The sequence below is a fragment of the Anas platyrhynchos genome, chromosome 5 (assembly GCF_047663525.1).
Source record: "Anas platyrhynchos isolate ZD024472 breed Pekin duck chromosome 5, IASCAAS_PekinDuck_T2T, whole genome shotgun sequence".
Classification (NCBI taxonomy): Eukaryota; Metazoa; Chordata; class Aves; order Anseriformes; family Anatidae; genus Anas; species Anas platyrhynchos.
The window spans coordinates 16,609,187-16,625,438 of record NC_092591.1 but is presented as its reverse complement, the minus strand read 5'-3'; the positions used below and the strand labels follow the sequence as shown (position 1 = coordinate 16,625,438).

Here is a 16,252-nt window from a genome sequence, read left to right as displayed (position 1 = left end):
ACCTCTTACTTTGACCTTCGAGTAGGATCCTCCAAGTCAGTGAGAATACAATCTATCCTACTGAAGAGTTTAATCAGAAGACCATCTTCAGCCAGGCTCACAATCAGGCAAGATCACTGCCCTTGGAAGCAGACGTATCACTTTGTACATCTATTGCCTGCCATGCTGCCTCTGACGTTTCAGAGTGGGCTCGTCCCTTTCTTCACTCACCTTTGCGAAGTGTGGTCTTTCACCCTCTTCCTGGAAGTCTCTCACACAGAATGTGGTTCTGGGTACCAGATGACTTCCCTTAAAAATTTTAGAAAACTTCCTTTTTCTATATGATTAACCTCAGTCCTACAGTATTTCATGATGCACCTCACAGCCAGAGAAATGATCTTTTCTCCATTAACAGGAAAAAAAAATGGTGCTTGGTAAAATGTGTATGTTTCATAAGATGTGTTTTTCCCAGAAGGGTCGACTCTCAATATTATCTATACAGCCTAGAAATCGCTGCTAGGAACTAAAGCCCCAGAATTACAAATAGCAGCATCCTTTCTTGTTACACAGGCCCTTTGTATATATGAAAGCTTCATTTACCGCACAAGGTTTTACCAAGGATATTTGCCATCTGAGAGCAAGTACCTACACTCAGTTTGACTTCTCAGCCCCGAGCCCTGGCAATCTGAATCACCACGCTGAGCAGTGTAAATCTTGTGCCATCATTGTAATGTCTAGGTGGATGCTGAGTTACCCGTGAAGATGTGGCTTCTCCAGGAATGATCCCACAAAACTCAACTGCTTACAGCAGGGAGCACTCCGATGAAAGGTGTCACCCTACCCCCTGTGTGTAGGGTGACACCTTGGAAGGGTGGTCCTTGGAAGCCACCTCAGTCCTCAGCATTTCAGAGAGGCCACGTTTTCCTCCCAGTCCCTGCTGTATGAGAGCAAGAAAACAGACCCTGCAAGGCTACATCTGAAACTCCAGGTAATCTCATGTTGTCGTCTGGTAGAGGGAAGGAGTCCTGGATTTTCCCAGCTTCTGGTTGAGGGAACATTGCAAACCAGGTATAGGATTTCCACTTTAAGATGTTTTTTTGAGTTCTGCAAAAGAAACACAGGCTGAGGATCTGACAAGAAAAACAAGAGCTTTGAATCTCAACAGCCATTAGCCAGATAGATTGTGCTCTGCTCTTAAGCCCTGACACGATGGATAGTGCCCATGGGTCTGCCAGGGCTGTTCACATGGATACTTGCAAGGAAAGCACTGAGGAGCTGTGACACTTTTCTTCTGGCAGGGTTAGCTGTGCTTGAAGTACCCTTGAGAGCTTGAAGTACCCTCTCAGCGCCTGCTGAAATCCTATTCACAACAAGGAGGAAATAGAGCAGCGAAATGACTGTAACGCATTCCTGCTCGAGCATCCTGCAGCAGAGGCAAGGAGTCCAGGCAGCAGCAAGAATTTGTGCTGAACTACAGGCATGGAGTTTTAGTGTGCACCGAGGGGCTGCCCATCTGCTTGGGTGAATGTGGGTGAAGCAGAGCACAGTGCGGTGGCTGAGACCCCCATGGCTATGAGACGTGAGGACGGTCTTTTTTTCTTAACACACGGTGCAAAGAGAAACCATGCACTTTGCAAAGTGTCCCTTCCACTCCACTCACCTCTGGTGTGACAGAACTGCAAAGGCCTACATTTTGCACCTTCTTTTTTTTTTTTTTTTTCACTGAATATTCATAATTTCATTCTTTCTAATACAATTACACCCTGTGGAGAACGTAGTTTAAAGGCAGATTTCTCTTACAGTCTAGACCCAAGCTCATTAACACTTTATCACTTTCATAATTCATTAGTTTCAATTTCCCAAGAACCGCCACCAGCAGTGATTTTTTTCGTCATTGCCAGAAAGATTAAACTCTGTAGGAAACCATAGAACTGTAATCCTGTGAGAAAGCATGAGTTGGATGCACAACAGAAGACTGTCAGAAGTCCAAAATAGGGAAGTTTCTGGTTTCTGCTCTTTCTCATTGAGGAAAAAATAATAATAAAGGAAAGAAACAATCGTCAGCTTCACGAAAGAGTCACTAGAAAAGACAAGAAAGACAAAATAATCCTGGGTTGCCTAAGACAGGCTAGAACTGCAGCAAAAAGGAAACTACATCTTAGACATCAAATGGAAGAAGCAGAAACAGCTGATTACAGAAGAAAAAAAAAATGAAAAGGCCTTGAGAAAAGAGAACAGATAAGCACTGATGGCGTTTTACAGGAACACAGCATGGGTCATAGAGTGCCGCTGAAAAAGTCTTTGAAAGGTAATAGAAGAAGCAATGTTGGGGACAGACACAGGAGCTCGCCCACAGAGCTCTTGCAGACATGAAGACACCACGAACACCATAAGGACTTCTGCCAACATGATCTAAATCTCCCTGTCTCTAGCTAAAGCTCTTTCTCTTAATACCACCAGCAGCCTAGTGCATGAAGAGGAGCCAGCAGGACTTTACGTGTGCTCAGGGAACAGGAGCAATGATGTGAAGGGTTATGTCACCCCCTGACATTCCTCAGGAGAGCACAACAGGTATGAGAGCCAGGCCTGCGCAACTGCTCCTGCCACCGGCTGTGTTCACGCCTTCCCTTGGAGGCGTAGGAGCATCGGCATCTGGAAGCAGGGCAGTTGGTAACCTCTGCCTCGGAGACATCCCACATTTGTGACAAGTAGCAGAAGGTTCATGGCTGAAGGTAGCTGAACAGGCAGCAAAGCCAGTCGGTGCTGTTTACTGGCAAAGGTCAGAGCAAGCAATGTCATGGCAACTGAGGTATCGAGTGAGAGACATATCAAGAAGAGAAATGCCTGGGAGAGGTCTGGTTAAAGGACTGTGGAGTTATCATCTTAAATCTTAAAAAATGGAATCACTCCCATGACACCAAATCTCACAGCTTGCCAGAATCTGGAAAGATACAAGCACATCTCAAGCACATTGAGGCTGGACCTCTGAGGATGGCTGTGTCCTCAGTAGTCCCATGTAAACACAACTGCTGTAGAATAAGAAATTCACATCTTTGAATTCAGATGTCTCCAAAGGATTACAGAAATATCAAAAACAGTGAATGGGACTAACAGCTCCATTAGAGAAGAAGAAGTTGAGGTAATTGGGTCCCATGAGCCTGTATAAGCAGCAAGAAGACGGGAATTGGGGTGGTTTGTCCATGTGACCAGAACAACAGGACTTGCAAATGCAAATCTGCAGGGAAAAATCAAAGAGGAGAGGAAGGCAGAATGCCCAGGGACAGTATGACTCAAAGACATCAGCATCCAGATAGAGAAATGATGGGGAGTTCAAAAGAGAGAAGGAAACTGGAGGACAGATTCCAGTCAGTGCCCAGAGATGACATTCTTCAGAGCATGTTGGTGAAGTGAAAGGGAAGATGAAATGATCATAAATATTTATGGCAGTGTGTAATCTGGCTATGTCCTGCTCTCTTACCACTTAGTAACAGGGCAGAAAACAGAGCACAGTCAACAGAGAACCACTAGCACATGTTACTAAAGTTTCCATCACCCCTAAAAAAAAATAATTCTGGTATCTTTGTTTCAGGCTGCTTAAACCTGATCTCCACATTTCCCCTTTTGTTCCCTGAAGGTGACATCTTTTCTGTGGGCTTCTAAATATTAGGCAAAACTCAATATGCTGTGACAATGTCTGGCTCACAGAGCCCAGCCTATTTTTGCTCTTCTTTTTCATCATATTTTTGTCATCCTGATGCTGTTCTGGTGAGAGGTGGAAATCTGCTTTTACTTCTGGTGCCCTGGGTGTAGTTCATGAACCCAAGAAGGGTGGATTTTGCCTGCTGCAGTTTTCAGCAGGATTGTACCAGCCTGGCAGAAAAGTGCCTGCTTGTAGCTTTTGTAGAAGTCATGAGTTCCTGTGTGTGACAACACCGTGATCCCTCCTAGAGCAGCAGTGCTCACGCCAGTGAAACGTCCCCAGCTGATCCCAGCACATCCACAGGCAGAGAAGAGCACCTCTCCCGGCCTGTCTCCTCCAGGCAGGGTGCCTTGAGGTGTAATGGCACTGGGCGAGAGAGGCTATTTCCCCAGCAGTCAGCAGAGCCCTTTTAGCTGTACAAACTTGCTATTTTCTGCATCTTTCCAAGAAGAAGAAACACACAGAAGGACCCACGCTGCAAATTTCTCCAGTGGTCTCTACAAGCAAGACCACCAGAGGTGCTCCCACGCTGAACCATCACCTGCCCCCAGCAGCAAAGCCATCAAGAAGCAGCGCTTGCTGGGGTCAGACAGCAGGTGATTGTGGAGGAAAAAAAGCAAGTTAAGGAAAAACTCTTGCTGTTTCTGTGTGTGCTGCAGCAGGGTGTGTGCCCCCACACCAGTCCTCACGGTGCTGTGACCCTGTCACTGTTCAGAAGCAAGATGGGGCAGAGTACTGGTCCTAATGGTGGCAGTGTCTTGAGTAATGAGACATCTAAAGCAGTGCCTTTCTGTTCTTACCTGTTCCTGGCCACCCCAAAGTGTCCCATCAGAGCTGTGCATCTCTGTATGATGAATTCTTTGACACCTAGACTGCCTTAGCTGTATAATGCCTGGTGATTTGTGGCGTTTTGTGCTATGTAATTATATATGGGAGGAAATGTAACTGTATGGTGACAAGATGCTTCTATGTGGATACTCCTCTCCTGACACTGAGGTGCTTGGACTAATCCTTTGTTAAAATCCAGCTCCCAAATGGCAGCTTCCTGGCACAGAAACAATCATTAGTCCAAATCTGAGCAATCTGCTTGCGTTTGTAAACATCTACAGGTGCAGCGTGCTCTTTTACATCCACCTGCAACTTGGGATGCCAAAGCGAACATGTGGCTCTCCACAGAAAAATGTCCTTAAAGCCGGTGTCTGCACAAAGGGCTGTATTTAATTGCTGAGGATTTGAGGGAGTTCAGAGACTCTTGGGTTTTGCTTAATTCTCTGAAACAGCACTGTTTTTGTTGTTGTTGTTGTTTGTCTTTATTTCAGTTTCCTGTGTCAGAGCTGCAAAGCAGATGGATTTCAAACTATTGGAATTGCTCATGGTAGATGTTTAATGAAAGTCCCTGACCGAAACATGATTCTTATTAAGCAAAAAGAAAAAAGAAAAACAAACAAAAAAAAAAACTTGCTGGATATTTTTTTTCCCCCAGTTATGAGAGAAATGTAAGGAAAAGGGGTTGTTTTGCTCAAACTATGTTTTAAAATCCACATTGCAGCATGGTGTGAGTGTGCATGCTGAGGGTGATCTGTTTGTGCTGATCCAACACACGCTGATGGTAAGGACAACTTCTGAGAACCGTGCAGTCTTTGCTTCTTTAAAAAAATGCCGACATTGGTGTATTGAGCCCAAAATAGCAACCTGCAGGGTCTGGGCTAGGACAAAGTGAGAAGTAAAAGGAGGAAATGCCTTGTTTGGGGAATGAACTGTGAGGCTGAGCAGAAGGGACAAGGCTTGAGCACTTCCTTCCCATGGGAATCTCTGCCTGTGGGCCAAGGAGAGCCAGTGTCTTCCTACCCACCCGTGGATAGAGAGAGGGGAGCCAGGAGCTGCCTAAATACCTCCCCTCCTGCAGATGCTGAATGCCTTGCTTTGTAGGGGAAGCAATAGCCAGGCAGGGCAAAGAGCTGGAGAGGTTTCACAGGGCTGTGAATCATGGAGAGCGAGGAAGCTGAATCACCACATCTGAGCTGTGCATGGCCCAGGACACAGCGCCAAGGGCGGCGCAGAGCAGCGGCCAGCACTGGTACGTGGGTCCAAGCTGGTGCTACTCCCCAAGGGCTCCAGATCTCAGCAGACAGCTTTGAGAAACCACCACAGATTTCCTTAAATCTGTACGTTTCTGCTTGTGATTGTGTGCTGGGTACACACATGCACAGACAATTTGTAAATCAGAAGCAAAGATAGACACTTCTCTCCCGCAGATCCATCACTTTCTCCCTGCATTAGGTTCTTGGTCAATGTGAAATTTTCTCCATCAGCCAGGGAATATTTTTCTAGTTTAGCAGCCAAAATCTCCCTAATAATGTGAGATTTGGGCTGCACAATGCCATAGCATGCTGTTATAAAGGAGGTCATAGTGAAGAGCTCTGCGTCATGCTGTAGATTGCATTTTGCCACTTAAAGGAAAGTGCTTTGCCGTATAACACAAAGAGAGGGGAAAGACAGGGGAGCTAGGAATATGCTGTGCTCACACTGCCTGTGTGACCCAGGGCAGAGCCCACACACATCGAATGAAACAGTAATTTCCATTTCTGAACTTGAAAGCACTTCGTCCATCCAGCCCAAAGCAGATTGCAGCATGGAGAGTTGTAAGGACAGCCCTACATAGATTGCAGATCTGCTGTTCCTTAGAGATAGATGGACTTGTAATGAACCATTTGGCTGTGTCCTGTTTTTTTTCTTCCCATTGTTTCTACTACTGTCACAACATTCTGACATATAGAGCTAACTTTTCAGTAAACCAAGCTGAGATGTCTTTTCTCTAGTGTTTCCCTGGAGAATCTCAGTGTGCTTGGCCATCTGAAGACAATTCCTTATGCCTCTTCATATTATTCCTTGCGAAGACTGGGCAATCACACAATGCAGGATGTGTGACTGAAACCCAGCCAGCTTTTTGTACCATACACCTTAAAGCAAAGAGTTGATGACTGTCTCTTTTGTTTTTCCTCAGTCCTGTACCTGGAAGGATCTGTCCTTGTATTCGAGGATATCTTCAAACTGGTTGCCTTCTACTGCGTCAGTAGGTGAGTTGGATTCATTGCTTCTACAGAGGGTTGCTTCTTTCCTGGGGTGGCTGTCCCTTCTGTACTGCCTTTGCCCATAAGCCTTTCCCACAGCACAGCCACAGCTGTCCCTGAGTTTGCTGGCGGCTTTGTCTGAGGACGGTCTGTAGGGCTGCACTCACAAAAGACCAAGGCATAGGACAGGGGCTAGCAGGGTACCAGGAGCATAAAGTTCCTGGATTAACCATCTCTTACTAAAAGCACCTTTAAACATCTACACACACCTGGCAGCAACTTGGCAAGGCTGCTGGCAGACTGTTGCCCATGAGAGATTCGGAGCACTTAGTCACTCTCAAGAAAAGCTGTCCTGAAAAAAATAACAATCTGTTATTTAGCCAAAAAAATAAAATAAAGTGATAAAGAGCAGACATTCCATGTTTTCACAGTGTAAAAATAGCAAATGTAGTGGGCACAGAGATGGGGAAGACCTGTGAGGTCTTCTTCATTCGAGCGAGGTTTGCTCACCAGCTGTTGAATCCCGCTATGTGATTACACCTGCGTGCCTGCAGTCTCCTCTGATCTGTGCGATTGTGCCAAGCACATTGCAGCAACACCTACACACCAGGCTTGGCCTGTCCCTGCTTTAGCAGGCCTGGTTTGGAGCTGGATGTAAACTTCTGGCCTCATCATATAGACTCAGATTACTCTTAAAGAGGTTATTTCCATTTAAGAGAGGAGAGCAGACTCAGGATGTGTTTACAGGGCAGTCGTGCTATGACTTGTTTAGCTCACATGGCTGGAGCAATCTATCTATGGTATGACACAGTGTGCTGCAACTTACCCAGAAAGACACTTGCGCTGTTCTGGGGGCTGCTTCTGCCTCCAGCTGAGTTCAACACTGCTGGAGCAGGACTCCTACCCGCACCCGATGGACTGCACTCTCTCAGCACCATCGATAAAAAGTCATTTAGCCATCTAGATATGCATAGGCCCTATGGAATAGGCATAAATTACCCTGAACCCCACATAAAAGACTTTTGTCCTACTGAGGGAGCATGCAAGAATGCTGGGCATTTCCAGGCAATTGGCTTGTGGCAGGGAAAATTCTGCTCGCTTCTGCTTTCCTGCAGAAAGGATCGTGGTTTGAGAATGAGCCCCAGAAAACAGAAGAAGAAAAGCTTTTCTATTAGTTCCTGTTATATCTTGTTACTTTGGAACGTCAAATATGCATTCAGATGCTTGAGGAGATTTCTTAGCTTGCTGTCAAAAGATAAGGTGAGTCGGGAGTCATTTTCCTGACAGAGCCAGGTAATGAAAAGGCTGCTTAGGCATGGACCTGCTATTTCCTGGCAGCTTGTAGAAGCAATCTGTGATAATGAGCGGAGAGGCCTGTTCTCAGGGCTGTAGTAAATAGTAATCTATAAATATCTGGAAACAGTTTATCAGGCCTCACAACCTCTTTCCAAAAGAAAGTTTGGCCTCTTCTACCATGATGGGTAAATTACCTTACATCACAAAAATTACACCTGTAGATAACAGGTGACATGGTGGCTTATCTGCAAGCTGCTTGCCCCATAAATAAAATCACAATTTTTTTCTACTAATGTAAAGTGTTCATGCTTCTTTACTTTAGACATATTTTTCTACACACACAGAAAAAATTGGGCACATATGACTCAAGCATGTAACAATAACAAAGAAAGGAGAAGGCCTGTGGGCACCCCCTTCCTTTTTTAAACCTGGTATCTGCCATGAAGAAAGCTCCTGTGGTCAAATCTGTTAATGCCAAATAATGTGACAACAGAGGGTTCAGAAAAATGCAAAGAACCCGTGGTGTACACGATATATCAGTGAAATACATATCTGTTAACAAGGCAAAAATAAACCTCCTGCCTTCCTTCATCTCTCCACAGAAGTGTCCTCAGGCATGCAGTCATGGTTTTTTTTTTGCTGTGTGTGCTCACATAGCAGAGACTACCAGCTCACATGACCAGCTTCTTCTAAAATAATTTTCTGCAGCTTGCAGAACATTTTTATGTGCTAAAACTTAAAAGTGGAAATTGCCCCTGCCCCATTCCAAGAGGCTATGATTGCCAGCTTTTTTATCCTTGCTAGAACAAGGACTGAGGTAGGAAGAGGTTTAGCAAATTGTCATCGGGCAAGAGGCAAACCTAAGCACTTGACTGCCAGCCCAAGAGCTCCATTAAATTATTTCATACACAGGGTGTGCTTCAATGAAGCCCAGCTACCATCCTCTGAAAAACTACGTCTTTTTTTCAGTGCAAATACAGCATGTTTTAAGAAACCAAACAGTCATAAATCCAAGAGCAGAGAGCTCTGTGTGTTTTCTCCGCACCACACAGCACCTCACCGCTGTCTGACCTTCACCCGGGGGTCTCTCCTGCTCAGAGGGGACTTTCCTAACCCCACTGTGTCTCACTGTGTTGCTCTGCCTCACGCTTACACTGACTGCTGAAAGAGGAAGCAGGGTGAGGAGAGAGAGGTATACAGAAAAGAAAAAAAGACTGCAAATCTCCTCCAGGCCAGAAAGAATGGCTTTTCTAATGATACTTCATTTTCTAATTACCTTCACTTTTCATGGAAGGTATTTCGAACCCTGCAGTCTCCCCTGATGTGGCATTACTGCTGTTTTCAGAGGGGGAAGCCAAGGCACCGTGATTAAGCCAGCGGCAAGGCATGAAGCATCACCACAGGAGCCGGTGATCTCTTATGAAATCAGAGCAAGCCAGGCCAGCACAATGTGCACGATTCCTTGCTGGCCTCAGGCAACTTTCAGTACTTTTCAGAACAGGGCTGAAATTGTCAGCCAATTCAATCACTAAACCAACGGTGAATTATGGAGTTCCTAGCAATTGTGGGGTTTATTCTTTCATTAGTTTTTCACTGTTTCTTTTTTTACAGAGATTTGCTGCCCTTCACCCTGAAGCTACCACAAGCAATATTAGAAGCCAATAGCTTTCAAGATCTTGAAATTATCTCTAGTCTGGGGATAGGTAAGTCCCTCAAAGCACTCAAGGTTTCTCTGAGGCTTGTAAGAACCACAGTGCCTTCCACAGATATAATGCAACTGGTGAACAGATGCGCTATTGTCTCCAGAAGAGATGAGGAAGCCTGAATGTAGGAGAGAAAATATTTGTTATCTTTAGGTTCATGGAAGCACACTGAAAAAAAGCCCACACCACCCCTTTGGACTTAAACCTCCACTGGACTTCCATGTAGGGCATGGTACCTACATTTTCACCGTATGAGCTAGGGCAAAAATTTCAATAGCTGAAGCATGGCACAGCCTCTCAGGATAGCTTACACACATTCAAAGTAGCTGACATCAGAGGTATATGAAAAGAGGAAAACATCTTTGTAATTTCCCCTTCTGATAAGTCGGGGCAATCCTGATGGAAATGTGATATTTTTCTATTTTGGTATGTCCGCTTCCTATAGCTGGATTTCTAGCTGGTAGAAAAGTGCCCCAGTGTGTTCTCTTGCCTCACACCGATAAGATACAGAACAAAATGTTATTTTTAGTGACAGCACCAAATGAGCAAATTTTAGATCGTAAATATAAAATTAAAGAGTTGAAAAATGCAGTTGTTAACTAAAAGCACTCTCTTTCCTTCCTATATCTTCCCATTAAATGCACTCCACCTGAGATGACTGTTGCAGATAGCAAGTGCCTATCACGTTCCTATGCTTTTCAGTTTCCATTCAGCTGTTGAAAACAGTGAAACAATGCTGGAAGCTGAAGAGTTTGCTCACTTAGAGATACTCAGAAGAATACCTTGGGGCTTTTGGGATCTATTTTTGGATCTTCTGCAATAAACCTCCCAGAAGGGATGGGCAAAACCCTCTGGTTTCAGTTCAACCAGCTTCGTTGAATTTTACCAGCAGATTTGCCTCTTGACACTCTCAGCATCCTCTATTTTGAATATGTTCCAATTCTTGAATATGGGAGTCCAACCAGCAACTTGAGATAACAAGTTGAGAACTTACTATTAAGTTCATTATAACAGGTGTAAACTTTTGGATTAAAACATAAGAAGTGCATCATGATTCGCCAACCTTCTCTCTCATTGGAGAAGGTTGTGATTCAGGGAAGTCTCCAGCAACTTCTGAAAGGATTAACCAAAGCACAAGCACCAAAGCAGTGTTGGTTGTATTCTTCTCTCCTGTACAATGATGGTCATAAAAGTAGGGATGTCTAGAGTTTTGTTTGCCACAGGACATTGCATGCTAAGGAAGCTTTTGACAACTGAGAAAAAATGCTATTGTGTAGAGATTTTCTGGGAAATTATGCTAGCTTCTTGGAGTGTCGTGCTGTCTCAGTGAGGTTAAAGAGGATGAAGTAATGAGTGGTGGTGTTTGCTGCTTCCTGGAACAAAATCTCACGGGTACAAACAATATATGCTGCCTATTGTGGCACTCCCAAAGGAACCCCAGTGTTGTTTGAAATTCTAGTATGTTGATTTTTATTTATTTCCAAGTGATGTGAGTTTTTTGGGGGGGAAAGAGGGAAGGGATGAAAATAAGAAGTCAATCTGCAAGCTGGATTTTTCCACAAAGGGCCTGGTTGTAAAATATCTGTCAAAGCAGATATACTGCAGGGCCTGTAGTCCTGACCTCACTGGTATAAAAGGTGTCTTCACAGCAGAATTAGTGTGACTGCAGTGCACAGAGAGCACATATCTCCTTCACACAAGTGCCAAAGCCTCAAAGAACTTCTTAATCATCCCTCCCAGGATGTAAGGTAAGGGAAGAACCAGGACAGCAATGGGAGAAGACCAGACTGCCCCTTCCTTTTGCACAAAACAGCATGGCTGGGCTGGGGAACACCCTTCGTGAAGCAGCTGTGTAGCCCTTGAGAAGACCGCCACAGCTTCATCTGGTCCTTCACAGACTGAGTGGAGCATTGCATTTTTGTCACAGTGTTTTATCCTTGCCTACTACTGAGAAAAATAACCAACTTCCCTTTTGTAGATTGGTTTACTCACCATTTCCTCAGCCCATGAGATTCTGCAGCATTATATTCTGACTTCCAGTTCTCTGCATTTGCTGATACCCAAAGGATTTAAAGCAAAGGAAATCATGACCTAGACAGTCTCATGAGGGGCTTGGTAACATGGTACCATATGTGCTGTTGCATCTGCATGTCTGCTCCCGAATTCTGTTGTCAAGAGTGCTGCTGTTCCTGGCAACACTTTTATTTTAAGCTTCTTTATTCTCCTCTCTCTCGTGGTAGGGAATCAGAGAATAAAGCTGTGCTAACCTCAGCCTCCTGAAGAAAACATGGGTACTTGCTCATAAAGTCAAATTAGCCATGGATACTAGCCTGGGTTGCAAAGGGCTAAATCAACAATTTCATCCTGATAGGAATGGAAGAGCTGGTATGTAACACTAGCTTCTTGCATCCTTAGACTACCAGATTTTTTATAAGAGATGCTGTTATCATCTCCATTTTTCAGCATGGGGAAACTGAGCCACGGGCAGTCTGCTGCCTTCCAGGGACAGAGTCAGAGCAAGTACAACATGCTTTCAGGAGAGCACGAGACACAGAAGGTGGCCAATGGTTTGACTTTAAACATCAGGGCTTCAGAGGGTTTTTCAGAATTTGCATTTTTTGAGCAAGGAAGGGGCTGTGGACTCAGAATAACTGGCTTGCTAATGTAGTACAGAAAGACGGCTGCTGGGTTGCAGTGGGTAAACTGACACAAATAAAATTAAAGGCTCTTCACCGCCCTAACATGACAGTCATGGAGGAGCCTTTCTGCTCCAAGTCTGGCACTGCACGTGACCTTCCACTGCTTTAGTGACTTGTGGCCACATTCTTCACTTGGCTGTGGGTGCCCTAGCTCTTTCTGTAATGGCAGATGCAGTCATTGAATTCACTCATGCATGTAGCCTGCTCTGTAGGTATTCTGTATAAATGCCTGGTCAGAGGGAGCAGAGGCAGCTAAGAGCCAGCTGCTCACCCTGCTCTGCCTGCACACCCATGGACTGTGCCTGGGGGTGACATTTCTGGCAGAGGGAGGCACTGGAGGGAAAGGCAGAGGCTACGTAGGGCGGGTCGTGGTGGCAGCAGAAAGAAGATAGCTTTGCCAGAGACTGCATTGAGTTGGCTGCAAGCAGGAAGCCACCAAGAGTCACGTCTGCACCGGGGAATACATTTAGGAGAAGTGGTCTCTCTTTGGGGATGTAGTGGAGAGATTTTATCTGAACATGTTTCACTCCACAGTTCAGTACTGGCTTTAGTGAAAGTGTTTCTTTGCTCTGTTCTAGGCTCTGCTGTAGCCTTCCTACCTGAGAGTCCCTCCAGGCGTTTCTGGGTGCTGGCTTTCAGGAGGAGGCCCAGGGCTGTAGCCAGCCCAGCCCCGCATCCTCATCCCTGTGATGGGCTGGGGGCTGCACTGCTGCAGCTGACAGGAGAGCAGGGCCCTGGCCAGGCTCGGCTGAAGGCAGAGTCCTGAGAGCTGTGCTGCAGCCCCAGGACTGCCTGCTGGGCACTGGGGCCATCCCATGTGTCCCCTCCTGGGCTTGGCAAGTGAGGTTTTTGCAGCTAGGCAGCTGCAGGCTTGGCACCAGGCATGCTGGAACAGTTTAATGTAGTTATCTGCATCTCTGTGTTTTTGGGATTTCCCATCTTCCCCTTGTCCCTAAATTCATAGGCACATATGCAGTCCTCAGCCAGGGAACACCCTCATAGGATTTTACCTCTTTCCTTGGTTAGAAAACAAAGAGGTTGGATCCTCTGTTTCCTGATATTTCCAGTAGTGGACCCTGAATTAGCAGCTGTAGGAGTGATTAAAAGCAATCAAACCAATAAAGCAAGCAGTTTTGAAAACACACCTCTGGGAAAAGGAGAAGAGGTCAAAAATATACTGAAACTGCTCAGAATACATACAAACACTTCATAATTTTTTAAAACAATTTATTGAAAGACAAATTCCAATAATAGATTTATGACACGTAAAATGACTTCTTGCATCTGAACCACTTTCTTTTTCCAGTCACAGCTGATGGCACTGACATACATAACTGTGCTGTAGTCCTTCAGTATAAAACCCTCCTATGTACACAGTCCTGTGCACCATCTTTCCTCTTTCACACCTGCAGGCAGGCAGTCTCAAGGCAAGGTGCAAAACCGAGCCTGGGCACGGCTCTGGATAATGGTCATCCAGAGCTGTATAAGTTAATGATAAACTTGGTCTGTGGAAGTAATACAAAGTCATGTATTTCTGGAGTGGTTGTAATGCAAGGCAGGATCAGACCCCACCACATGAGCTCACTGCTGGGTGGAGTCGTCTTCATCTGATGACTCTGGTGCTCCCGGCACATTTGGGGTCCTGGCTGCACATCCCAGCCCCACACCTTCCCACGGTCAGCAAGAGGCAGACAGCAGTGGCCTGGGGTCTTCACTCACCTTTGCATTTTGAAGGCAGTGATCACTGAACAAGCCCCAGAACATTTTTCTCAAACATTCATATTTGCTACTTGCACCTTCCTGCTCATACTGCACAGGCTGCACATTAATTTCTCTCACTAGAGGAGCATTGTGAAGAAATTGGCAAGAAATTCATCAGTTTTCTGATGAATTTCTGATGAATCTTCTGAAACTTTCCCCTGGTTTCATACATCTCATGCACATAAAACAAGCAACCCTTTCTTCATACTGCTTAGTGCAGAGGTGTGAAAGATGTGTGCCATTTCTTTTAACAAAAAGTAGGACTTCCACATACAGTTAGCAGCTAAAATTCTCTCAGGGAGTTTTTACATTCTTCTTCTTTTTCAACTTTTTTTTTTTTTTGACAGACTTCTGGGATTCCTCCTTAAATCGTGGAACAAGAGGCGAGGGGTTATTCCACCCTGCAAGAGACTCTGCTTTCAGCACTGCCCAGGCAGACAGTTTAAGATCTACCCAGTGTTTTGCAAGTAGCACAAACCACTGCTCATGTGAAATTGAGCTGTCAATAGGAAATGACAGGCTGTGGTTCGTGAATCCTATTTTTATAGAAGAGTGCAGTAATCCTTTTCCTCCAGATGTACCTCCTCCTAAAGGCCGCACTGTGAGCGTCGATCTGCCCCCTGACACCACGCTCGCCGAAAGGAGGTCTCCCCGCCGCCCCCCCCCACCGCCCCCTTCTCACGCTCACAGTCAGAAGTCTTCTCTGAAGCTCCCGCGGGATCCGATGACGGCCTGTGAAGAAAACCAGCTGCTTCTTCAGCCACTAGGAAAGAGCATCAAGGAAATGAAAATTGAGGGCGGTGACGGTGAAGAAGAAGAAGGGAAGCAGAGCGGCTCACTCAAGGAGTCCCCGGCAGCGAGCCCCAAGAAGGGTTCCCAGCCCTCCGTCCCCCCGCGGAGACGGCTCTGCGAGAGGAGCTCAGAGGAGAGCTGCTTGGGTAAGCCTGGAAGTTGTGAAACGCTGAAAGGGGAAGAGGGAGAAGGAAAACAAGACGCGAGTACAGAGAGCAGAGATAAAAAGCTGCTGTGCAGAAAGGCTGTAGAAATGCCTGGGGAGGTTCCTGAAAGGGCTGTGTCACAGTTTCAGGAGACAAAGCCTGAACCTGCAGAGAAGAAGGAGCACATGCCTGATATACAAAGTAATGACATTAAGAATGGAAAGTCACCTCCTATCCCTCCACCGAGAAGGAAGAGGCTCTCCCAAGTACCGAGGGTCCCCAGCTCCTGCCAGTCAAAGCAGAGAACGGTGGTGGAGCTGGCTGTGTCTGCAGTGCAGGTGCAATGCACGAGTGGCTCAGCACCTGCGGCAGGTGGTGCAGCTTGCACAAACACTGAGACTGAACCAGGACGTGGCCGCAAGTCTGTGATCTCAGCCGAACTGAAAGGTTCCCACTTGTCTTTGGAAGGCCTGGGAGGCAGCGCTGTAGCTCAGGCATCAGCGTCCGAGCCAGACTCCTACTCCACCAGCAGCACTGAGGATGACTTGGACATGCTGAATAGCTCATCTGGTAAGAAGACACGCTCCATGATATTGGACAAGGCCAAGAACAGGCTGTCCTTTGTCAGCCTGTCCAATGTCTTCACAGTCTTTTTGTCGAATGATAGAAAGCTGCAGAAGAAGATAGTGGAGCTGGCACAGGACAAGGATTCGTACTTTGGCAACCTTGTGCGGGACTACAGAGTATACAGTTTGGAGATGATGGCGAAGCAGAGCTCCAGTACAGAGATGCTACAAGAAATACGGATGATGATGACACAGCTAAAGAGTTACTTAGTGCAGAGCACTGAGTTGAAATCTCTGATAGACCCAGCCACCTACACCGAGGAACAGTTAGGTAGGTGTTTGTGCTTTACTCATCCTTGGGAAGGATTTGGGAGAGTGAGGAGGGAGACAGAACTGTGCAGACACAAGTTCTGCTTTACAGAAATTATAAGACATCTCCCAAAAGCTGAGGGGTTTAAACTGAAGTCTGCTCTGTGGTTGCCAACATTTGGGGGAGCATCTTTAAAAACCAGGAGTCCAATGAGGGGGAAAATACCATT

General features: G+C 45.9%; 1 protein-coding gene across 1 annotated transcript in view; it reads left to right on the top strand.

The window, feature by feature from the left end:
• RIN3 (Ras and Rab interactor 3) overlaps positions 1 to 16,252 on the top strand; it is a 68,539-nt gene that overhangs the window by 34,364 nt on the left and 17,923 nt on the right. The window contains exons 4-6 of the mRNA XM_038179419.2: positions 6,684 to 6,756; positions 9,658 to 9,749; positions 14,557 to 16,044. Of these exons, the coding sequence (XP_038035347.2) occupies positions 6,684 to 6,756; positions 9,658 to 9,749; positions 14,557 to 16,044 (1,653 nt within the window). The remainder of the gene's footprint in view (positions 1 to 6,683; positions 6,757 to 9,657; positions 9,750 to 14,556; positions 16,045 to 16,252) is intronic.